Source organism: Bombus bifarius, unplaced genomic scaffold, assembly GCF_011952205.1.
Source record: "Bombus bifarius isolate JDL3187 unplaced genomic scaffold, Bbif_JDL3187 scf7180000009243, whole genome shotgun sequence".
NCBI lineage: Eukaryota > Metazoa > Arthropoda > Insecta > Hymenoptera > Apidae > Bombus > Bombus bifarius.
In genome coordinates, this window is record NW_022884989.1 from 3985438 (window position 1) to 4012515 (window position 27078).

Below are 27078 nucleotides of genomic sequence, written 5' to 3' on the forward strand. Positions count from 1 at the left end.
TGACTCCGATTCAATAGTAGTTGATGTAGATGATGTATGTGCACTTACTGAAATTGTCAATTTCTTGGTACTGTAAGAAGAATTTCGTAAAAAGTTGTAAATGTAATACATGTAAAGTATAAAGAAAATTCAGCGACTAATATCTTAAAAAAAAAAAAAATGTTAATATGGAGCGAACTTCGGCAGAGGTTAAACTGTTAACAATAAAGACAATTGTAACATTTTCATACCTTGCTGAGCATTTGAGTTTGAGTATTCCTCCAACTTGCTAGTTTTACTTTTAAATTTTTACGTGCAATTGAGCATGTAATCAAGTTACTAGCGTGTTGTTTACTTAAAAAAAATTAAACTTATTAAACAATCTTTTTCTTTAAGCGGAAGAAAAGGTAATCCTTGTTATACATAATTCCTTTCGTGAGATATTTTTAATAGTTGAAAATTTCTATGAACAAATCAACACGATGAATCTTATGTTTCTTTTAAATCTCGTGTTGTATGTTCGTGCGGAAATATAATGTATGTTAGCGCGAGATTAGATAGAAAAAATTGATTAGCTCCATAGATAAGTAACGTTCAATGTTTAAAACATTAGAGATTTATAAATACGTGTATGGATAATTGAGAGTCACGGAGTCAATGTTCGAGTACAAGCGATATCCTAGTTTATTGCTTCGTTCAATATTATTTGAATTAATAAATCTCCTATTCTGTATATTGCTAATTATTCATCGCGACTAATTAATTCGTACGTTTTACAGAAAATTCAATTAAATTTGCACACGACGAACAGTATTGTTAAATTTTAATGTGGTACGTAACGAAAATACATTTTGATAAAAAAAGATTATATTAGTAGTATTGTTATATCTTATATAAAAGATTATATTATTAGTATATTAGATCGATAAAGACAGATAATATTACTCGATATACCGCCAATTTTACGAGTGTTTTATAGTTGAATTGAAAGATCCTTATCCGTGTCCAGATACTTTCACCGTATCAATCCGCTCCTGTATCGATGTTACCTTTCGATATTTTTGAAATTAAGATCCACAGACGCTTTCTTTCTTATTTCGTCTATTTTTATTCGTAGCCGCGCAAACTTGGAATTTTCGCTGTTTCTCGGTAACAACTTAGACAGATTATTGTTCGCGAGTTTTGCCACTGTTCGAGAAGCTAATTAATTTCTCATTAATCAGCGTCTCGCCGCAGAGAATTAGAAATTTCGTACATCTTCCACCATCATGAAAGAGGAATGGAAGCCAGGAGAAGAGACTCGTAGCATATTCAAGTCTAGGTCAAAAATAGAGTTCACAGAAACAACAGGCGTTACAAGTAGATACAGATGCAGACGCAGACTGGCGACGTTCCATGACGGTCATTCCGATACAAACTCGACCAACTATCGATAATTGCCATGCATCATCGAAGACTAAAGATCAAAAGTTTGATAAAGTAGCTTTAAAATGAAAGAAGTTTGCCCGAGAACGAGACTCGGCCCGTTCGAAAACTCGAAATTACGAGTTTAACAAATCAACTGTCGAACCGCTCGAAATTTCATCGAAAACGAGACTTCGGTACGTTCGAAAACTCGAAACCTCTGTGCTCGTACGGGAAGAATTATACGGCGTACACTTGCCGGAGAAGTGTTTCCGCGTGAGGAAGCAGCTGGTACTTGCAAGAATACATCAGTTTCCGGCGCTGGTAAACAAGCAAGCGAATCGTCGGTATTACACGCCAGGGCGACGACGACCCGACGAATCGATGTGTGTAACCCTCGTGCACCAGCTAGCTATTCGGCTCGACATCGAATATGCATTAAAACGAGCCAGTCCACGCCGAGCGTTCAACGTTCAACGCTTGAAAACCCGAGCTGAACTTCGTCCGATTAATAATTTCCCAGTTTTATTTCGCTGTTCGGCGGGGGCTGGACCTCTATTGATGGCCAACCTTTCGTTTACAAACCATTATACGATATTTTGATTATTCAGTATATAATTGATGATACGCGGGTTGTGACCGTTTCCCGATCACGATGATCAACTACGTACGTATGTATATAGAATGTAGAGTTGCTACATCGAGATTTGAATGAAGTTTGATCATTGTGATTAATTGTGTAATGTACCTTTTTCTTTTTTTTTCTTTTTTTTTTGTTTGATCGTTCGTTTGGAAGATTAAGAGGAAATATAATAATCGATACACTGAAGTTTTACGTCTTACTATATGTACAGGATGTTCGTTATGATAGTGTCCGATATGATTTTTCAATCGTTCGTAACAAATGTGTGTGTTGAAGACGTGTTTGTACACGGCGAGCAAATTCAAGATTTGGTGTTTGATTTTGATTTCTTCAATGCAACTGCGTAATCTTTTTAATTACATTGGAAATCGGTGATATTAAGATGAAAATTCAATATGACATGACATTTTACTTCACAGTACACCAAATTTGCAGCATATTCGAGTTCGAATATGTACGTACGTGTGCATACGTATGTTGTATATACGTCAAAAATTGGATTTTGCTAAGGAAATTTTGAACTCTCGTTGAGAGAACGCATATTGAAGAATATTTCTCGGTAATCGAATTTTAGTTACGCAGAAACATCTTTGTATGTACATTTTTTACAACGAATATATTTTGCCTTTTATTAACCCGAACACTTTAATCCTGCAGCATTTAACGTTCGAGAAGAAGCAAAAGCTGAGAGAATAATACGTTCGTGTGTGTGTCTAATTATAGAGATAGTTCATTCGAAGAAGCATTTGTAATAATTTGACGTAGAATTTAGAAAGCATCGATCTAATGGATCGCGTACACCAAAGAAGATCTGGAGCCACTTTTTCCACGTAAATGTTTCCGCGTGTCCTCGGAAACTCTGCAACGTTCGAACATCGTTTTAATGCAAAATTATGCGCCTTTGTCAAATCGTTGTATGGCTGACGTTGTACGTGAAACCGCAATCTAAATACGTCCATTAGATCTTCGAACACGTACGCTGAAACGGGCTCCTAATTATAATTGGTCGTCGATTGATGCTTTCAGCTATTGTTCGACGATATATATACAGCAGGTGCGACGCTCCGTATACACGAAGTTGTAAAAAGGAATTGAAATAAACAAACTTCTTCGATATCTCGATGAAAAACTCGGTGAAATTGAACGGCAGAGATATGCCACTCACGTAATCCTGGACACACGTAATACGTAATTGTATAATGTGGAACGAGTTAAGAGACTGGCTCGTGAAAGTGCAATCATATCGCATCGGGCCGATCGGAATTTATCATATTAAAGTTACGTTTCTGCATCTAATTCACTATAATATTATGTAATGAATTAGAATGTAACGAGGCGTTGATCCGCAGCCAGGAAATCCTGTCTGGCTTTCTTGCCTATTCGCTAGTTACACCCACCGTCAATCAAGCCGCGTGTTTCTATTTTCCACGAATTGCCTTTCGACAGATTGTTGATTGTTTATGCAGCATTCTCACGTAACGTGGAAATTTCTTCCCAACTTTATTCATTTTCTTTCCTTTTCTCTTCTTCTTTTTCTTTCTTTTTTTTTTTTTTTTCAAAGTCGAAGTTGATATGAAAGTCTAATCTAGCCTCTGGTTATGAGAGATTTCTGCCGAGAAGATATTGTTCGATATACAGGGTGTTTCGTTAGTTCTATAAACATCGGATATCTGTGTTATTTCAGGCAATAAATGAAAATATTATTTCGAGAATTTTGCATGTATCGTTGCAAGAGAAACGTAACACGACAGAAATAGTTTTTATAGATTTAATTTCTAGGTTTTAACGTTACTCTCGGTAAACACGAAAGCTTTGAATATTTTAAGAATATCAGTATGTATAGAGTTAGAACGCATATCGATAAAGATTCTTTCGTATTTTTTGGAAACTTCAGGAGAACTTTTTGTCTGGGAAGAGAACTTTTGCAGAAGCGTCCAATCTTCTTTTTAACCAAATTTTCTAAAATTTTATAAAAATACTAACGTGCGTTTATCGTGCAATTTATTTAAAACAGCAAAATTGACTTTTTTTGCTTGTCTCTCACAACACCCTATATTTGTCGCTGAATAGTTTATAGTACTAGCATGATCACGTGGAGTAGCTTGCACAAAGCCATAAAAACAATTGTAAGTTGAAAACTAGGTCAAATTCAAGGACCAACTTTTGTACAAATTTTCGCGTGTGGTATTCGTCATGAAAATCATGCTCACGATTTATGAAGCGTGTTATATTATATTATTATTCAGTCTTCAACACACACACACACACACAAACACACCACACAATGAAAGTTTTTAGTGTACGATTAATATCAGCATAAACAGTTCACAATTCGAGTGACAGATAATCCAAAAATTTGTATCATTCTCTAAACTCACCTTCTTTACTTTCCAATCTATGGGCCCGATCGATATGGATTTAACTCGAATAATACAAAATTCCAATGTTTTATAAAATAAAGAACGCGAAAGTGGACAAAGAATAAACTCGCTGCAACATTCTCAACTTATTTAGCTAACAGAATTCCCCGTACGAAAAATAAACGAGTACACGACTCTTAATTAAACTCTCCCCGAAGATTAATCTCCTGTGCGCCTCACAAAGGAACCTCTCGAAGACCGTTCAATAACTCCATCGCTAATAACTCTGAACTGAACGCGAATAACAGCCGCCAAACGTGATATTCGTTCCCGGAAGTACACGAGCCAACGTACGATGAACTAGCAGTCTCGTTGAAAAATACTGAAGTTTGCTGATTCTATGTAGCACGACCTACTTCGAGGATACAAACCGGAGATCATGAACGGAACAAGGGAGGAACGGAACGCGGATGAAGGCGCGGAAGGAAGGAGAACAGAGGGAGCTTACTTTGCTGACTGGCTTCCGAGCAAGCTTTTGAACACGGCCGCTCAAAGCGCTCTTGAATAATATATGCAAGTCACACTCTCGCGAAATTTATGTATCACGTTCCCGACGAAGGAAAATACGTCGGACCGATGTTTGCCAGGCGTATGTGTCCGAGAAAATAATAATATTTCGCTTGAGAACGATCGACGACAAAAGTCGATGAATGACGCGACACGTGCGTCCTCGTCGAAAGTTTTCAGTCGATATACATCCGTTTCTCCTCGCTCTATCGCGATACAACGTATAAGAAGAAAGCGTAGTGCAGATAGAGCTACTAACTATTTCATCGCTTATTCCAGTTCAGGATTAACTTTCCAGGGTTGGATTAACAAATTGACGAGTAACATAAATTTTTCATCGACGAATAACACCGGACTGCATCGGGGTTCGTTGAACGTCGAGTATCAGGTTCGATGATTATTCGCTGTTAAATAGACGATAAATTTCTGTGAGCGCCAATCACGGTAGATAAACCGTGAAAGAAATTGGAGCATTGATCGTCCACGTTGCGATGGCAGAAGTTTTTGCGACGGCAGAAACGGAAACAGAGTAACGGATCCTCGTGTTTTCTGTTTTACAACTGTTGACGCTGGAAACAGTACGACGCTGGCCAGGTTCGGGTGCAGCGTGAGAAGACAAATAATTTACTTAACCAATGACTAATTGTAAGTTGGCCGGTTTACGAGCTTAATTCGTTGTTTGTGTCGTTCGTTCCGAATTATTTGACCATAATTTGTTTGGCACATGGCGGAGGAAATGGCTTGAATTGTTAATCACGTCAATTTGGATTGGATCGAGTAAACGTACAGCTTCGACAATATCCTTTCTATTTGAATTTCGTTCTACGCTTGACAGTCCTTTGATCTACGAAGAGTTTCGTAGTTTTACATTTTCGCATTACGAGTGTTTTATGTGTTTCAAGATTTTTTATTCAGAATCGTAATTAATTCGTTGGACGAACGATGCTTTAATATTTCTCTTCGTGTACATTAAATTATTAAATTACAGTTGTTAGTCGATCAGAAACGTCGATTATTTCGAATCTCGCGAATGGACATTTAAAATATAAATTGCCACGAAGTGAAAAGTTTGCAGCAGTCTAACGATGAAATATGAATCCCGTGGATTTCTAAAGCTTCTGCTTTCTCACAAATGCAGAAACATCGGCGATCTACTTGTAACTTAACATGTACGTGCAAATGGAATTCCAATCTACGTCCAAAGAAAATACCATAAAACTCTAAACAATGGCGATACTTTTCATCCACTTACGTAAGGTTCGCTTCTGCGGCAAATCAAAAGATACCGAAGATAAGTTTCGCCTATGAAGCGGTTGCAATCGATACATCTGGTCACGACGACGAATCGCGCAGCGTCTTATCTGCGCTCGTCGCGTTTTCTCCGTCGACTTTCACGCGGGGGAGACCCACGATGTTTGTAACTGTGTATCGCGAACGTAAATCTTTTATAGTTGGTCGTACATTCAGTTCGTAATCATACAGCGTTTAACATTTCACTTACCACCCCAGGCCTCGGTAATATTCCGCGGAACAGAGGCACAATTTCTATTTCTGCTTATAAATTCCGCTCGGTCGAACCAACTTTCTCCTCACGGGAGTACCTCGAATTGATGGACGTTCAGTACGTGGCCGCGAACATCCGAGGATATTTCACTCGGCAAAACAGAGTGGAAACCCTATGGGATCGTATGGGCATTCGCGAAAAACCTTGGCCGAAAAATATATTAGCAGACCATCAACGTTTACGTAACTTTATATTTCTATAAATATTTATGATTGCAGGAATGAAATTCTCAGTGGAAACTGTAATCGCAGAGTCATCCGATCAACAGTAATTTAAAATTCTAAAAGTAGCCCGAAATATTCCCTTCTATCAGCATCGCACCGCTTTCATGATAATTATTTGTACGTGGTATGTTTAAGTATACGTTGGTTGTTCTAGCATTAAGTTTCCCATAAATGCACGAACATCCGCGGTCAAACTTGTGCAATATAGAAAAAAATTGAACGACTCAAAGTCTTTGTTTTGTCTTTCTTGAAAGTTCGATGAAAGATAGAATTTGTTGTCCAGTAGGTTTGAGATAATGTACCTTGTATATTTAGAAATTGCTTCGAATATATTCAATTTATTATGTGCCACATGTTATCACTTAGGTATTTATATTTATGTATGTTCGATCGATAAATTCTTGAAATAGAAATAGAATTCTTGAGATGTATATTTCAGTGCTACAAAAGCAATGTGAATTAGTCTTTCATTCGTATTGGGTGTAGTTTATATTTAAATTTAAACAGATTTCGTATTGAATTCGAATTTAGAAATCTTCAAGTGTTTAATTTTGTATATCTAAAGATAGAGTTAATCTTAGATTAGTTTTTCTTAGAATTTCATAATATAATAGATAGAAGAAATTATTTTAAGCTATAAAATGCACTGATTCCCAATTTTTTTAGTTAGCTATACAAAGATCGAATGCATCAATCATGCATGCATAAGGAAAGTTTATTTAATTCATTAATAGTAATTCTCATCTTTATTTGATTCTCCTATGCTTTCTCTTATATATATTACATGATACATGAATATTATTAAAATATATGAACTGACAGCGAACAAATGACCAAAAGTAACATCTACTAATTTTCTATAGAATCGACAGATGTGTGAAACGTTCAAAAGTCACATCAATTAACTCGAAACTATCTCTTTTGACTAAATGGAAAGTAACAAGTACTTTTCAAAATCTTCCTTGAAATTTCCATTGCTTACTTCCTTTCAATAAGCGAATTTATGGAAACAAAGTACCTGTTTCTTAAGAATTCAACGCTAATTGCACACCTGGATAACGAAACTGAGAAAATTTCAAACTTCTGATAGGCTTGTGCATACGTATAGCACATAAAATGTAAATTTTCGGATATTTTCTAAAGTTTTTCTTTATACAGGGTGGTTGGTAACTGGTGGTACAAGCGGAAAGGGAAAAAAGAAGTCGAAAATATAGAAAATATATCTTTTTTAATTTTTCTTTAACCGCACGCGTACCGAACGAAAATTCAAAGTCGATTTTCTCGAAAACAAAGCCTCGAACGAAAAATTTGTATTCTATATTTTCGACTTCTTTTTTCGCGTAGAATCACCCCCTTTCCGCTTGTACCACCAGTTACCAACCACCCTGTATATAAACTAAGAATAATGTGATCCTTTTAAACGATAAAACAGCTCCGAAACGCGCACTTAACACATACAAACTAAAATTTCATTGTAACGTTGCGTGACAATTTTAACGAAGGATAAAATCGTTCCGGATCTTCCCGTTTCCATCTCGGCAATTAAGTTACAGTCTGTCAGACATAAACGAGTGTCCGTGTATTCTTGAACGACAGTGTACACGAGCCGAGTAAAATTCACGGTAAAAATCTCTATAAAAGCTAAAAAAAACAAAATCAACTTGCCTCTCGCAAAGAGAATCAATTCGGCTAAATCCTGCCACTTCTGTCAAATATAATCGGAGTGGGAAGGGGGAAGGGGCAAAAAGATGGAAGGAAAAAAGCATTAAAACAGCGGAAAGTACATGCAACGTAGGGAAATACGATAGCGTCGTTTCGTGTCTAATTTGCATACGTGGAACGCTCGGCCGCGATGAATCTCGTTGTTCCAAGACGGAAACGAGCTCGCTGGTAAAAAGTTTGGTACGCGGGAAAATTTATTCGTGCACGACCGTTTAAGGCGTCGTTAATACGGTACGCCTTAACGAATTCCCATGAAGAAGCACCGAAAAACTTCGGTTCACCGGTGGTGTAGTATACGTCATTACGTGCGCGGTGTGGCGCGTTCACTTCCGCCATCGTCCCTGGAAATTACAGACCATCCGGGACCGCGATAAATTACAATGTATCGGCGTGCGAACGTGTGAGAGTGTTGGCACGGCGTTCGATCGTTTAAGAATACACACACCGTTGATTAGGCAGGGTCGCCTTGACTACTGCACAGTTTTCAACACTTGAATACGTCGTGCTTACTATCTTCTTACAGCTTAAAGAGAATAAATAAATAAAGCTCTATGATAAAGCTTACAGAGAAGAGAAGAACGTAGAAAATCGTTTGCTATATTTTTTCCAAAGAAATAGTTTAAAAATTGTAGTTTGTACGTTGTCGATCGATCGAGTGAAAATTTGTATTCTGTTTTTTTCGTGTAATTTTTGTAATCCACTGTATTTTTTCGCGTTCTTTGAAATCTTGGAAATATCTATCTTCTTGGAAAATCTAGTAAAATACAGCTTGTCTCGATGATTGCTACGTTTACCTTCCACGAAACTTCGACTTGTCGGCTAAACATTCCTCTTTAAATCTGATAGACCGTTTCCATTTCCAATTACGTCTGATTAATATTCTGCTGTTTAATCGTAAGGTGACGATAAAACCAGAAAATCGACGTGTGTGAAAATTCACTGCGATCTTCCTAAAGTTAGCTTTTTAAAGTTATTTTTATTTTACAATTTTTTTTAACGGCAACACACGTATGTTATCAGTATTTTCAGTGAAAACCTCCAGGGATACGGAAAAGTATTAATTATTTTTACACTGGCTGCGGAGATAATCCAAGTTTATATTTGGAAGGCTTTCCCAAAAATTATCGCGACGATCATTTAAAATTCGTATTACTTTAAACAATTTTTCTTTCGTTTAACCATATGTGTAAATGTATTTCTATATTTTAGTAAAATTTTTATACTTTTCCTGTGTCTGTTCTGGTTTGCAAGTATAAATCACGTTTATACCAATTGCATACGTGTTACATAATTTTCTCAGTCTTGAAATAAATATCGTTACCTCCTGCGCGTTTATCTCTTTGAAATTTTAGCTGAAACGCTATTTTACTCGGATGACATACACGATATGTCACATGGTCGTCCGACATCAAAATTATTACGGATGCCCGGTGACATACCGCGCACGCCCTGGCGTACTTTTAAATAAAAGTTGTCCAAAAAGTACCCTTTTTCCTTTTTTATTCCTAGATTGATTAGTTTCGCGTATTTTTTTATTACAAATCCAAAAAAGTTTCCGGAATCATCCGGAAGAGTTCCGTTCAAAATCTCCAATATCAAATGCGTTGTACGAGTTGTTTCTTAATTACAGATTTCTAAAATCGCACAATTGCAGGTTCATACGGATAAATCAATTTCAGATTGGGTTTCAGTTCCTGCAAACGTAGATGCACTGCGTACATTCCAGACAAATAATAAACAAAACATATTTTTACCCTTATCATACTTTATACTTGAATGATATATAGTTGCACTTGCAATAAGAGGACGATTCGTGCTCGACAGTGATTGTCCTTCCCGTGATTGTCTTTGTCGCGGTAGAAAAATTTCGGTACCGTTCGATGGCGTTACGGGCTTCATAAAATCGCATCGGTGGCCGGAATACAGTGCCGGCGATCGGGCCCCGTTTCCAGACGCTACGATCAACTACACTGCTCCTTGCTCGGTCTCTTATACTCTTCTTGCTCCCTTTTGCACAGCGTACTTCTCCTATCCATCCTTCCCATCGTCGCTGCTTCTTCTCGCCGCCATCTTCCTTTCATCAGTCTTTCTCTCTGTCTATCGATCTCTGTCTAACCCCTGGCCACGTAACGACACGTCTTCTGGCAGGGGTTTCCAACGAGAGTCCAACGGTATATATAATGTTGCGGACTACTCCTATACGGTTCCCTGTGCACTCCCTTTGCGGACGGCCCCGTTTCGCCTTTTTCCTCTTCCTTTTTCTTTTCCTTCCCTCTTCGCTCCGCTCGTCTCGTCCGCTCGTTCTTCCTCTCGCTGTTCTCCCTAGGTCGTGTGGTGTGTTCTCTCTGTAACGGTGACGCGAGCTTTCCGTTACACGAACCACCGCGTGTGGCTGCGAGCCTCGCGCCAGCAGGAGCAGCAGCCTGTTCCCTTCCTCGGTGGCGTTCCCGACCGTCGTTGCATTATGGATGCAACGGGCCTGTTCCTCGTCCAATGGAAGAAACCAGCCCGTGCCTCGGACGAACGTGGTTCTCGTACCATCGTCGTCCTGACACGACGCCACTCTTCTTTGTACATACACTTCCAACATATTTCTTCTCCTTTCCTTCTTTAATCCTGGCCTTCCCTTATTTTAGCCTGTCTGACAGTATCCGGTATTTTTGTTGTTCCTTCTGATCTCGTATTTTTATCTTTGTTTGATCGGTGTTCCATTTTATTCGAATAGAATCGATTCGGTTCTTCGTCCTGTTCTTCCCTTCTCTTGCTCTTACCTTGTTCCGTGTTTCCTTCTATTTCGTTCTGTTGGACATTCGCTGTCTTTCTCAGTCCGTCTGTTGCTACCCGTTTGTCTGTGTTCCGTTGGTTTTCGATTTTATTTGATTAGAATTAACAGTCTTCTATCCTGTCCTTTTTCATCCTCTTTGTCTATGCGACTCGTCCGTTGCTCGTATAATTGTCCTTTATTTCTCGCGTTTATCTCAAATGTCTGTATCTGGTCGATTCATCTCACTTTCTCCTAGTCCGTTTGTCCGTGCGACTTCCTTTATCTCTGTATTTCTCGCTGTTTCCCTGCGTCTATCTTCGTTTCGCCGTTGTTCGACTCTATTTGGCTAGAACCGATAGTCGCCCTTTTTTCCCCCCGTTCTTTCTCCCTGGAGTCTGTGTACGCGTGACCATTTCCATCGAGAAGCGATTCCGTTAGCTCCACGCGCTTTGTGCTCGTTTTTTGGTCGTTAGAAAGAAGGAAGGCGAGCCGTGATCTCGTCCGTTGCGCTCGAATCGGCGATGATCGCGTGGAAACTCGACATTCAGAAGCATGTTTACGAGCGATTCGACGAGGTTCGTTTGGAGAACGTATTGAATCGATGATCAGAGAATATAAGAATGTTTCTTACCTCCTTCTCTGTTGGATTACATAGATATATTTTCCAGCGAAACGAGGTTACGATGCGGAGGAGATGATACGACTATTGCAGTCCGAAAATAATGATATGACGTTAATGCGAGAAAATTTATTACGTTTCGTTTAACCACTCACAATTAGTCCAACTGTATCGTTAAATGTTAATGCTCGACTCCACGCTAATGACATCTTAAACAACGGATAATTAACGACGCTATCCTGCTTATGTTTAATTCATAACATTGCACGACACATTACGATCCGTAAGCTGTTTTTATGCTTCGATCGCGAATTATATGCGACCTATATGAAACAAGAATATTTTTAAGCATCTGTGTATACCTCAGATAAATGTTATCATGTGTTTTTTAAGTACTTGCAAATATTTTTATATGTTTAATTGGAAAAAATCAGAATTCTTAAGTGCTTCGAAAAATCTACAATTTATTAAATTATTTGATTCTGATAAAAAGGGGATTGTACAACAGAGCAGGAAACTATTATATTAAATTATCGCGATACAAGCTCTAATGTCATTTCAACGATTACAATAGCCGACGCCGTTAAAACTGAATAGAATAAAAGGTAGGCGGAAATATATGAAAGATTTATCAGAACTGCTATGAAATATCAGATAAAATATTAAAATAAATGAAATAAATCATCGTGTACTCTGTGCAATTTGTTTCTCGTCATTATAGACAAAGTTTTCGTATAGATTTCTTCCTTCCAAGAAGGAATAGAGATACATTTGGCAGAACGTTTACCTAGTTTTACGGATGACGATCACGTTACATAACGTAGCTCTGTCTGCTTTGTTTTCCAGAGCAACATTACGCGGCTGCCGATTCGAACAGTTCGACGCCCGCGAAGAGTTTCGTGGCCTGTAGAGTTTGCGGTGACAAAGCGAGCGGTTATCATTACGGCGTAACCAGCTGCGAGGGCTGCAAAGTGAGTATGACAACGTATCACGTTCATAATTGTGCTTCGGTCTTGCCGAAAGTTTGGACGTTTAAACGTTAAACAATTTGGAATTCTTCGAACGCGAAAGTCATGAAATTTGAGAATTTAGGAACTCGAGCGTTAAAAGTTTCGAGGATTTAACAACACAATGATTACAAATCTTGAGGATTCGAGAGTTAGAAAACCTTACAATTTGGAAATTTGAGAAACTTAAATATTCGAGAGTTTGAATACTTGGAGATTTGAATATTTGCATGGTTGGATATTTCGTAATTTGGGAACTTCTAAATTTAAAAGTTAGAAAATTTCGCGTTTGAACATCAGAAAATTTCGTACTTGAAAATTCGATACTTGATAATTTGAAAATCAACGAAAGTCGAACACGAGACGATTCTAAAATGTCAAAATTCGAGAACCGTAATATCGGAGATGAAATTCGCGTAAATTTTATCGATTCGCGATAACTATCGCACGGTGATATATTGCATCGTGTACGAGAAGATAGAACGCGAGAAATGCTCCTCGCGAAACTTTCTACACCGAGAAACATAATCGTATGCACTGAACTTTCCTCTATCCCGAAGTATAATTCGTATAAGATCGTCTTCGATGTATCGCTTCCTGTGGGAAAATTATCGCATTTGTAAATATTATTTCTCCTCCTCGACGTGTCTGTGCATTGCTAGTATCGACTACTTTCGATCGTTCTCCTTACCGTTCTATTCCTTTTTCTGCTATGTGTAACGCTTTTTCTCCTATTTCCATTTCTCGTTTATTCGTTTCTCTCTCTCTCTCTCTCACCCTCTCTTTCTAGCTAACCCATGCCTCGTTTTTCAATTACCACTTTCGCTTATTTTCTCCCTTTCTCCGCGAATCCTCCGTTTCGGAAGAGAAGGAACACTCTCATCCTATTGCCATCGACTTTCGAACGAACTGAGAGACCAACAAATCGACACGAGGTAGCGAATTTATAGCTGACAAGATACGACGCCTATGATCGCTCGTATTTTATCGAACCTCACAAGGTGCGCATTTCTCGACGAAAGGTACTCTCGTTACATCGTGGATTCGAAGATTCAGAATGGTCGATATCTTCGTGCTTCTCACGAACACCCAGTTTCTCAGTTGTCATCCGTACGTTCGACCGTTCGAAGACTCGAATATTGGAGAATTTGAAAATTTGGAAATCAAACAATTTCATCGTCCTCCTTTCAAGTGCTTTAAAACACCGAGAAACGAAGAAGTTTTCGATGGGACAAGCCAATAACTTAAATTAACTTAAATAACTTAAATACCTCTCCATGGGCAATCGCTGTAAAAAGGATATTCCAGTGTACCTATTCCATGAAAAACGATGGAAGACCATGATCCATCGAGCAGCATTCGCAACGGGGCGTACCAATGTCGTTAAAAGCGTTGTCTCCTACGAGCCATAAATTGAGCATTGTCTAGGATCGTTATTAATCGGCCGCGTCATATATCTTCACTAACGTTTGAGTATAATTAACGTTGGCAAGATGGTCGATCGCGACTATCGAAGAGAAACGAATTGTCCCTGCATCGACGGTTTGCGAAAGAAGTCGATGATCGGGAACCCATCGGCCTCTATGGATCGTTAACGGCGCTCAAGGCGTGCCGATAATATTTCATTACGTTCGCGACCGTGCAATTCGCAATACGCGTTTTCCGCGACGAAGTTCGTGTTCTACTGATTTTTATTCCTTCCTTCCTTCTTTCTTTAACCGCTTAAAGGATAACTAACTAAAGGATAAGGATACTGGGTACGTATATGTATACTCTTCCATTCAAAAGATATTGCCATGATCGATAGATGATCCTCTTGTTGAGTTATTTACTTCAAAATATATTTCAAATTCTAATAATGTAAGAATACACGTTTCGGATCATAGTAACTTTATTCGAACATTATGGTGTTTGAGAGATCGTTGCCTTATACAGGGTGGTTGGTAACTGGTGGTACAAGCGGAAAGGGGGTGATTCTACGCGAAAGAAGGAGTCGAAAATATAGAATAAAATTTTTTTTTTTTTTAATTTTTCCATCGAGACAACGATCTACAGTAAGATCCGTTATAACCGCGTACCGAGCGAAAATTCAAAGTCGATTTTCTCGAAAACAAATCACCCCCTTGTACCACCAGTTACCAACCACCCTGTATATTGGGTTGGCAACTAAGTGATTGCGGATTTTGTCATTAGGTAGTATTGACAAAATCCCAATCACTTAGTTGTCAACCCAATATTTCTCGTCATAGTTTTATCAGCTGTGTAGAACGATGAGTCTAATTACTAGGAAAATTCAATTTATTCAACGTACATAGGTTTCGGTATGGTAAGCGATAAATTAAACGATAGTGAAACTTGACATCGTAAAAATATTCAGAGATATACTGAACCACGTCAATATCCATTCGCCACGTGCGTTCCTCGGAAGAGTAGAAGTAACTATATTTTTCAAAAATTAATAAATTTGTCCCTGAAGAAATTAGGAAGATATATTAAGCGTGTCTTTTATGCGTTGAAAATGAAAAACGAAGGCGATTCGTTAAGCAGGAAGAACAATAGGAAACATTTCCGCGCTATTACCGTGTCGTCGTTGTTATCGTACAGATAAAGTCTGGTATTTTGTGCGATTGTTCGCGAATTCTTATTATGCGGTCATTTTTACTGCGGCCGAAGAAGGTTTTCGAGCGTTAATTTCTTAAAGATTGTTTGCACGTTTTGCCAGTGTTAGAATGTACTTTGCTTAGTGAATGGAACGTACTAATGTCAGAATACGAGTATTTTGGAAATATTTAGAGTATCCGTGGGCTTTTTTTAGAGAGTGGTTTCCAATAGACACGATGTTTTAATTGATCAGATAATCAGCTAATAATAGAAGAAAGCTGTGGACGATCTTTAAGTGCTAATCAGTGTCAATGTCACTGGGCAATCAATAATTCCAAGGTTATTCCATACTTCCTGAGTAAGTATAGCTTTGCTTCTACTGTTCTATCTTTTACTAAGAATATTTGCATTTTGTAATTTTCTAATAAGCATATTCTTACCTCGTACTTTTTATCAATTTAATTATTATTTGCAATTTGTTTACTCGGGAAAGATAACATTCGAAAAAATTACAGAAAACTGATATTTTTCAAAATAGATTTTATCTATTTAGTTTATAGTAATTTAAAATTAGCTTTCAATAATTTACAACATACAGAACTTTTGTTTTATTTACAAACACCATCATTTTCGCGAGATTTATAATACAAATTTAATCGTTTCTAAAAATTATTATCATATTTGTATCCAAAAACGAAGCTTTCTGATATAAACTGTATACTTTTGCGAAATCTATTCCGACGTTTCATCAACATTGCGGCTAGCTTAATTACGGATGAAATGACACACTGACGCTGACTTCGTCGAAATATATTATACCTTGCAAATGGATATAATTTACCAGGAAGCCTGGATGTTGATAACTATATGATACCAGACCGTGATACCCTATTAATTCAGTAATATATTTTCTCTAAAATTTGAAGTATCGAAAATATTTTCATTGATCTGACAGCTGAACGCAAGAAAATTCCTATCAGCTTGGAGAATTTCGTTGCAATCTTTTGATGATATAATAAAGCAACGAAGAATTTAGAACGAACGACTTTAAAACTAATCACCTTTTTCTAGAAAATAAATGATAATAATTGACGTTACACATAATGACTAGATTGCGATATTTATGAGTATAATTTAAAAAATGGAACCTAGGTAGATAGTTGTTTTACTTACTAAATATTATAACGAATACTATGATTTGAATATTTGAAATATCTTTGCGTTTTGCGTACATTCTGTGCCTTCAAACTTCCCATAAACGCATAAAAATACACAGTTTAATGATGACATTTAAGATGTGAAATTTATAGTACGCTATATTTAACAGCTTGCCTGAGTCTCTGTTAGTTACACTGTGTGAAGGGTTAATGGTAAATCACAAAAGAATGTATCAAGTAGAAAGACGAGAAATTCCAACCTGTGTAACGTGAACAAGTGTGTAATTTCATTCTAAACGCAAATTATCTAGAAACTTTGATCTTCTACTCTCAATTTAACGCCGAAAATACAAACAAATCTGATCAGCTATAGTTGTTCCGTATATTGTTACCTTGTCGTTGCCTTTTTATCTTCGCCATTCTTTCACAATTCCTTCTCAACGAAATTCCATTGCAAACACGTAACTGTTGAAACGAATAAATTACATTTAATCGTCCTCCTAATAAAAGCCCTGCCAGTAACAAAGTAAGAATACCACGAAGATATCAGTCATTATGTTAGCAGTAGGTAGCAGTCATGTCGTCATCGTATCTATCATTATAATACGTCATCCGCCTTTCGTTCCTCCTCTATCATTTCCTCGACATCTAGAAATTTTATTCATAACTTTGTGAGATCCAGTCGAGTGGATTTGAATTTTCTAAAATATCAGCCTGTCAAATTTCCCATAAAGAATCGAAAATACCTACTTTTTATACGTGAAATCAGAGACGCAGAAAATTTCGAGGATAAAGAGATAATCGTTTTGTAAGTCGTCGAAAACACTGTACATTTATGGATTAGCATCGATATTCGCTACCTTTTGCATTCAGATCTTCCTGATAATAATTTTTAATCCACCGGTAATTACAATTCCACCGATCTAGACTCTTTTGACAATTAAATTACACGATGAAGTCTATCTTCATGATTAAACTTATGCCATGTGACCCATAAAAAAATGTCAAATTCGTTTAGAGAATGCGTGGGATCAATCTACGCCTGCATAAATACATTCATCGTGCATTTGTTTCCCACGTACAAACGTTTCCATTGGAAAATTAAACCACGCCTACACATTGAAGAAAAATAAATCTCAATGGCCACGTAAATGCCCGCTACGTATATGCGATATATTTTGAAACAGCCTGTACAACACGATGCTCGTTTTTTTCGCCGATATCTTCACTTTCCAGCGTTATCGAACGATACGAAAATTCTTTGGGACGTTCATCGACGAACCTCTCTAGCACGGAGGGACACGGAGATGGAGAAAACGTAACGATTCGGAGAAATCGTTGGTTCGTTTCGTATCTTCCGGCGGAGCGTATTTTCTCGCGAGGAAGCACACTCACGAGGCCCAGATTCGCGCGATGTGTACGTGCCTTAATCTTGCCGCGAGATGCACATCCGCCGGTACTCCTCTGCTCAGATTGAAACACGGAAGCCCTAAGGCCATGGTTAACGGTGAATTGGTACATTCTCGCGCTCCCACCGATACATGGACGAGCTGCACGAGCACATATGTGCGTACTGTGTACAGTATATGAACATTTCTGGTCATGAGGATTAGGATAACTAGCGAGTTTGTATGTATGAAACGTATAAGCGTACATAATACACAACTACATATATATATATATGAACATTTCTGATTAGAAGGATCAGGATATCTACTGAATTTGTATACATAAAACATATGTATGTACGTACACAGTGCGCAAGTTTGTGTATCGGAACATTTCCGATCATTAGGATTAAGACATCTACTGGCTTTGTATACATGAAACGTGATAATCTAGATCGTGAGATAAATGATCAATAGGTTGGAATTTTGTATTTGTGTAAGAGAATACTTGGAGATACATGGTAAAGATTTGAAGGAATTGTTCGCAAGAGTTATGGAAATGTTTTGTCTACGTATATTAAGTTAACGTTAGAACAATCGATTCATAGTATATATCGAAACACGTACGTTGTACTATACGTAATGAAAATGTATAGGTGGGGTAAATGTAATTATATTTCCGTTTCAGTAACAGTCAACGTTAATTTTGCCACCAGTATTTGCATGTTTTTAGCAGTTGTACAATTAAATACAACCTGTCGTTTTAACGAGCTTGGTAGTGAATCAATGGAGAATTACGTGCGTTGATTTTCAAAATTCTCTGATATCAAAAGAATTGTAACGAGCTGGCTAGGGATAGAAAAATTTCTACGAAATCTGGATGGAAGAATCGTTTATAGAATAACGATAGAATCAAATAACGACAACTACACTGCTCAAAATAATTAGAGAGTCGTCTTCACCTCGGTATTTGACCTCGCTACTTGTATACAGATGTCTGTCTTCCTTTCTAATTATTGCCTTGAAGACAATCTTCGTTGCATAATTATACAAATAACGTGTCAATTTATCGGGTCTATAAAACTTCCTCGTTTGTGTTTGCTTGGTTGGATCGATAGAACCATTCGTAATAACGAATCTTTAATTGGTTTGAATAGACAAAATCAATCGAAGCAGTGAGAGAAGCAGCGAATCGAATAAGGAGAAGAAAAATGTTTGATATAATTATATGCAATTAACGAAATCGTTAATTATGATACGAAGGATTCTAAACACGTGTTTTTGATAATCTTCTAATGATTTTATGAATTAACTTCAATTTCAACTTACGAACAGAGATTTATGGAAACATGCAGACGCTTCCAGTACGACGAAGCCAATTTCCTGGCTGGAAACGAATATACGTTCGTTGCTCCACCCGCCCCTTGCTTTTTTGCTGTTTTCATCGTGTTACAATTTCGCGAATCACAGGAAAATGCACGGTGAGATCGAAAGTTGCGACATAAATTAAATATAAGCGGAAAATTGCGACAGGACATTTTATGCGAGAACAAACGTGCATTTAACGCGAAAACGTGTTCTCGTTCTTATTAACATCCGTCGATGTTTCCAATACAATGAGATACGAAGGAATATCGATTTTGCGAAATCTCTTTTGCATCATAATTACGACGAGAATCGACCTCGAGCTTGAATCCGTAAACATCGTTATTGTACTAATTTCATCGTTTAATACCGATAATAAATACGCAACGAAAATTAATTAATCGAATAGTCTAAAGCGCTTTGAATTTGCATGTAATACCAAGTTTCCAATTTGCAGCTCTGGTTAAACGAATTTCGCGGAGGTCAAATGGTCCTCTGCGTCCTGTCCGATTAAATTTAAGCCTTTCTACTAGCCAGGCGCGTTCGCCTCTTTTAAGTCTGATTTATTATGCATCGTTCCACTGACTCACTCGCCTCTATCGAAATTCTTCGAAGGATCAATCGATATGCCTAGCCTGAAATCAACACGTTAACGCTTTATTCACCGTTCAATGCACGTTTTACGTATATTTTATACACGTTCGAATATGTCTTCGACCTAATTGTATTCTTATATTTAATAGTACTTGTTTGTGAATTCTAATCAATTCGATGTACAGGCGCAAAATTGTATCAATTTCATCGAAGGGAATTTTCAGGAATTTCCGCGATATCGATGTGCGATTTCGTCGAAAAAGAAGCTGGAAAATCTGCATAGAAAATAGAGAAGAGAATTTCATCGAACGAAAAAGGCCAGTTCGAATCTTTCGAGATTCCAGTTTTTGTAGATTTTCTGGGAATTTTTATCAATTCGGCTAGCATAGATACGGAACGTGATAAAAGTACAAAGGCCAAGCTAAAAAGATTTGTTTCGTGTTTATAAAATTGCTCACGAAACTGTGCGCCTTTAGAAAATTCAACGAACTGTATAAAGAACTGGAATTTTAGGAAATTTAAATATACAAAAGTATAGAGAATAGACGAAATACAACGTTCGTTAATAATATTTAGAGGAAATAAATCTCCATTAACGTATGATTTAATTTATATAATATAACAAATAAACAGTGGAATTAATTTCAACGAACATTTCTTCGAAATAATTTTTCACTTTCGTAAACGGGAAAGAAAGAGAGGAAGAGAATTATCGTCTGCTTGAATATTTATAGTTCAAAGACATATTAGGTGAAGTAAAAAGTTCTGAGCGCTTTTTCGCTTTATTTCGACGATGAAATTAACATAGTCAAGATTATTCGATTTAGATTAAATATGCGCCGTTTTGTTCGATTACTTTTGTCCATTTTGAAGGCAATTTCATAATTCCGCGGTTGAAGAAGTCCTCGTCCCTATTGGTAAAAAACTTGACCAGCTCATTTTCACAAGCCTCTCTTGAGGCCAGTTTTGTACCATCAAGAAAATTTTGCAAAAACTTAAAAAGGTGATAATCGCTTGGTGCCAGGTCTGGACTGTACGGCGGATGCGATAGAACCTCCCAGCCAAGCTCTCGGAGCTTCTGACGCGTCGTTAAAGATGTGTGCGGCCTGGCGTTGTCTTGATGGAACACAACACCTTTCCTATTGGCCAATTCTGGCCGCTTCTGGTCGATCGCCTGCTTCAGTCTGGTCAGTTGTTGACAATAGAGGTCCGAATTAAGTGTTTGCCCCGATGGGAGCAGCTCATAATGGATGATTCCCTTCCAATCCCACCAAACACACAATAAAACCTTCTTGGCCGTTAATCCACGCTTGGCGATCGTTTGGGCCGGCCCACCGCGATTGGACCACGATCTTTTTCGGCTGTTGTTCTCGTATGTGACCCATTTTTCATCGCCAGTCACCATCCGCTTCAAAAATGGGTCGATTTCGTTACGTCTCAACAAAGAATCGCAGGCATCAATTCGGTCCAAAAGGTTCTTTTGCGTCAATTCATGTGGCACCCATACGTCGAGCTTCTTCTTGAGACCAGCCTTATGCAAATGGTTCCAAACGGTTTTCTGGCTAATCTTCAGTTCCTGGGCAATGGAATAAGTGCTCACATGCCGGTCCGACTCGACGATTTCCATGATTTTATCCACATTTTCGACGATTGGCCTACCAGAGCGTGCCTCATCTTCGACGTCCATATTACCAGAACGGAATCGTTGGAACCACCGCTTTGCTGTTGCATTCGATACTGTACTGGGTCCATAAACAGCACAAATTTTTTTGGCCGCCTGCTCCGCCTTTTCACCTTGGTCGTAGTGGTACTGAAGAATGTATCGAATTTTCTCTTTTTTTATCTCCATTTTCGAACGCTGTAACACACAACTGGCTTCACCGAACACAAAACTGACAAAGAACCTTTTTGATGCGTAATATCACCTTGAAATCGGTGTATACTATGACTCGATGCGATGTGCACATCGTGAGATATGGCTCACTAAAGACATCTAGCGAAAAACGCTCAGAACTTTTTACTTAACCTAATATTATACATATTTTCGTTTTTATCTCGCGCAACTCGGTAAACACAGTGTAAAATTATAAGCCAATGTTCAATGAGTCAACTCGTAAACAACCCGCAATAAGCCAATGTTTAATAAATCAACTCGCAATGGTAATGCGTCCATTTGGAAATTAACTGGTTCGTTACCGGAATAAAATACCTATTATTGTTTCCTAATGCGATGGAAAGTCTGATTCGATTGCAGCGGCGATTCGAGCTCGCCGAAAATGGTGACGCATGATATTAGCGTTCAAAAATTCCGTCTGCCCGTGTACGTGAGCAAATATTATTATCGTACACGAATCTTGAAATAGATGAAAGACTATAGATCCTTGTTCGATCTTCTATAACTAGAATTTCGTTTACTTTATTACGTTCTATCCGTTTAATTTCGTTTGTAGTTAGTCTACTTTCGCTCTCAATGTCTCAAATATAAGTAACTTTCAAATATGTACCTCGCCTGTAAGGCTCGTCAAGTTATAAATTTAATCTATTCTTAAATTCTACGCTATAGAACAAAAATAATGAACGTTTCTCTATTTATATGCACATCAATGTAATTATATACCTAACGCCGAATCCATCATCATGGAATAGCCGATAATAAAAACAAACGTAACCCCGTATATATTCATTTATTCAATCTGCAACGAAAGGTTTATTACTTGGCAGCTACGTTTCGACAATTTGCAAGCTGATACACAATGAAACGTATCGATTCCAATAACGATCCGATATCAAATGCAAAATAGCATTATGGATTGTTGAGAACACAACTGTCCGCTTTCTATCCGATATTCGGTATATTGGCCGACGGATATGTATCGATGTCGACGATGCAACGCATCGTTACGAGCCGGTTTCATTAATTAATATCATCGTTAATAGACCAATAAATCGATACGTTCGATGGTGAAACGAACAGACGGCTCGAGCACGCCTACGAGTCTCTTCCATTATTTCGTTGCTTCGTTACTCCGATGCACTGTCGGAGTGGCAAGCTTAGAGGACCCTTCAACCGATGTCACTTATCGTTTCTGTTGTTTTTCTCGTTTCCCTGCTCTCCTTCTCATTTTTCTATTGTTTTATTGCGGATATGTGTGTGTGTATATATTGTTTTATTTGATTTGATTTCAAGTGTGTTTTTATTGTTTCGATATCAGTAGAGAGAAATACATAACCGTAGAGTAAATAGACGGAGAAGGATATTTTTATTAAATTAGTTCTCAAAACACTTTTTGGAAAATGAAACATCGTTCTGAGATTCTTTTACGGAATCGATGAAGTAATTGATTAGAGTCCGAGAATTGTTACGTGGCTCGTAAAACCGTTCCACGCGGTATTAATTCTTCCATGCTCGAGTACTTTAACGATTTATTAACTAATTAGACGAATCTACAAAAATAACGTTACGTGCGTTTTAGCTCTGTAACCTCTTCGATTCTAATTAAATTCTCGTACATTAATACTTGACTGGATTCTGAAACAGCTTCGAGATCGCACTCTCCAATCGCTCCTGCTGGTTCAGTTGAAATAAATAAATAAAACCAAGCGACGTTTGGTACAGTGCACGACTGTGCCAATGCGAGAGTGCGAATAAAAGATCGCACGTGTCGCGCTATTTCGAACGTTACGAATGATAATATCAGTTTTCTATTTTTGCGATAGTTTGCATTTGCACGATATGGCATAGACTTTGGTATTTTTCTTCTTCTTCTCCATTTTATTCCATTGAATATGAATATTTTTGAACGTCGTTGAATATATTAAAGTTTTCACGGTGTAACATGAAAAGAAAGACACTAAAATATAGCGCACCGTAAATTTCACATCTTAAGTATCATCGGTATTTATAATACGTGTATTTATCGTTTATAAAGTAAGAAACTACGAGCGATATTAGAATTTTTGCTTTTGTAAATGCATACGGAAAATTACAGTTATGGAGAGTTAAATGCACGTTATTCGCCAATTAAAGCTACAAATTACTGTACTAATTAGAATAAATTTTCGAATTATACAGCTAAGAGATTGGATTTAATAAACGAACGAAATAAATGAAAAAATTTAGATAACTGAAAAATTTTAAAAATTCTCTCCGCTAATTATTTTTACCCTCATCTCCCACGTGTTTTATATGCTCCCGTTGAATATTTAAAAATGTCGAGTTCGTTCTGGATGAACCCTGCAGCTTGAAATGCCTGCCTCCTGTCCTTCCTTTCCCAAGCTTCTCCAACTAATAATAGGTTCGACTACGTAATTTTATCACCTTCAACCGTTGGGCAACTTTTCCAGGATGAAGTAACCCTTTGAACACGCCGGTTTTTATCGAAGAAAACAACTTTCCGTGTAGTACGTGTAGCGCGTTTTAAAATAACAGTGGAAGTGAGATTGGGACACCGCGATGGAGCGCGCTGGCGAAAAGGGGGATGAAATCGGCGATTAATAATTCAACGAACAAGCAAAAAATAAATCTTGATCGCGATAAAATTGTCGCGCCGAAAATAACCGCGGGAATTTATACATCTGGATCGATAAACAGCAATTTTATACAATTAAATTACTTTGGAATTTAAACAATTCGACATCAGATGCGCCTGTATCGTTTCAACGATCGATATGAGACACGAAGAAAATCAATTTTATATAAATTAAGTAGTATAGACACCCCATTTTCCTCCTGTGGGATCCAAATCCCTTTCTGGCTTATTCACGATGATTGATTAATATAACGCACACGTTTGGAACGTTACGTTGCTGTTAGAAATAAGATAAATCAGTAAATTGAGGAACAGAATTTTTTTAACCAGTCTCTAGTTCCAACAAAAGTTTTCTTTTTCATTTTTCAAAGATTTTTTTACATATTTGAGGACTCTACGTATTTTTCGTGTTTTGATACGATTGAATGTCCCGCGCCCTTCGCAACGCTTTAGAAACAGGCTAATTCATTTGCGTTAAATGTTCGAACGAATAAAAGAACGATGTTTATCAAACATTTAAACTCGATATTACAGTAGCAACAGAGAAAACAAGGTTTAATTTAAAATGAAAATGCAGTTGGTTAAGGGTGAAGGTGGATTAAAACGGTTGAAAATAAAAGAGAGTTCTACTGTATTTCATTAAAACGTTCGCCTTAAAAACCTGCAATATAAGCATAAAATATCCGACAGCTTATAAATCTATCAGCATGCAATTACACGCGTAACCAACATGCATACATTCATGCTTAAACCGAAGACAAACACGGCTCGATAACCAATCCAATCGAATCAACTTTTCAACCACTCAACCCGCCTATCGGTTTCAATAGGATTTTCATTGAATCTGTCGGTTATATCCCGGAAACGTGGCCGTCAACTTATCGAATTAATTCCCACGAAATAAATTACCTCGTTCTATTCGCTTCGGTTCAACTTTCATTTCCGAGTGCCGAGCCGCGTCGTCGAACAACCAAACTAAATGACTGCTACTCGCGCGCCAGCCAAATCACCCTCCCATCTACAGCAACAGCTTAACACTTTCGTTTCTAAATTACATAGACACGCGTACAAGGCACGAACATTCGTTCGTAACTTTTACGTGACTCGTTTCCCATGGCAAATAAACGATTTGTACAAAGATTTTGATATCTAGAAATTTACGAGCAACGAACGCGAGATTAGCGTAGAACCTGATCTATCGACAGAAGAATACGAATTAGCCTGTCATTCGAATCGTTCACTGTTCAAAAAATATCGGATTCCAGGAAAATTACCGGCAAAACGCTTTCAAATCGATTTCTTTCATCGGCGTTGGAACGTTTCAAGCGGCTTTTATTAATTACCTGGCGTTAATCTTCACCCCCGATCCTCGATTGGTCTCTTTTATAACGGCGATAAAGAGGCACCGAGTCGCTGGCTATACTCCGCAACGTCGTACGACGAAACTCCTCGGCCGTTTCTACACGAAGCGCATTAATCATAATACGTCGCTTATTAAACGAACCGTCCCGTTTGCCGCGACGCGGCAACGAGGTCAACCCCGACTCACACCGGAACACAGCCCTGACCGACCCTCGGTTAATTTCGAGCCAAGCCGAGCGTGCGTGCGTGTGCACGCGCGTGTCATGTCCGGTATATTACGTTCCGTGTGCACACTGGTTACAATTAAGTCGGTCTAGAAACGTTGCGCGGCTAACAGACCCGCAGATGGTCCAATTTTTCAAGTTTTATCGAATATGGAAAATTCGGAGGAATTTGCTTCTCGCAGACTTCTGTTTAACGTTTTGTTTTCCTTCCTCGGATGCTTCCTTTTCATAACAAAAAAATAATCTACGATTTTTGTATCGCTGTGAGAAGACATATTTCTAATGAGAAAATACATGAAAAGTAGGTTTCGTAGAATTTAATTATCCACGTACGATGATCCAGACGAGGAGACGTACGAGTTTTCCGGTGGCGTTTTTCAAAATTTCACAGATATATTTGTTGGTAGAAAAATATGACATTAACACGACGTTGCACGCGTGAACGAGAATAACGGGATTTTAGTAATTTAACGAGATTTAGAAGCTTTCAACGGTACAAAAGCGACGGAAATATTAAAAGCTTCGAAAGCTTGAAACACGAAGTTCGAAGACTTTAACACGATTTTTAATGGTTAGCAACTTTTGAAGAATCGAGTTTGAAAGACTTCGAGGAAGATTTGAAAAGTGAGGGCTTTCGGTTCGAAGATTCGAAGATCTTCGTGGGTTTGGTTGATCTAAAACGTTTGAAAGATTGAACGTTCTCAACGAATCCAAAAATTTGCAAAATTGCAAGAACGTGAAACATTCAGAAGCTCTGAAAACTTTAGGGGACGTGGAAAATTTGATAAGCCTGAAGCGTTTGAAGGATTCGCGGAGCTTAAACGTTGTAAAGATAAAATATTCAGCCGATATAAAATTTTCTAAATTAAAATTTCTTAACGATACGAACGAAATTTAAGCATTGGAAAATTGTCGTAAAACTAAAATACCTTCTTTAAATATGTATTGCACGCGATAATACTATTGACTTTTTAAATGTTTCGATTTAAATTAAACTGGGATTCG

General features: G+C 37.8%; 1 protein-coding gene across 3 annotated transcripts in view; it reads left to right on the forward strand.

Annotated features, from left to right (window-relative positions):
- Positions 1-27078, forward strand: part of LOC117214736 (ecdysone-induced protein 78C) — a 141078-nt gene that overhangs the window by 96334 nt on the left and 17666 nt on the right. For all 3 annotated transcript variants that reach the window (XR_004488928.1, XM_033461031.1, XM_033461030.1), the window contains one exon: positions 12693-12817. Coding sequence is in view for 2 of the 3 variants with exons in the window: in XM_033461031.1 (XP_033316922.1) it covers positions 12693-12817 (125 nt within the window). In the remaining variant the exon portion in view is untranslated. The remainder of the gene's footprint in view (positions 1-12692; positions 12818-27078) is intronic.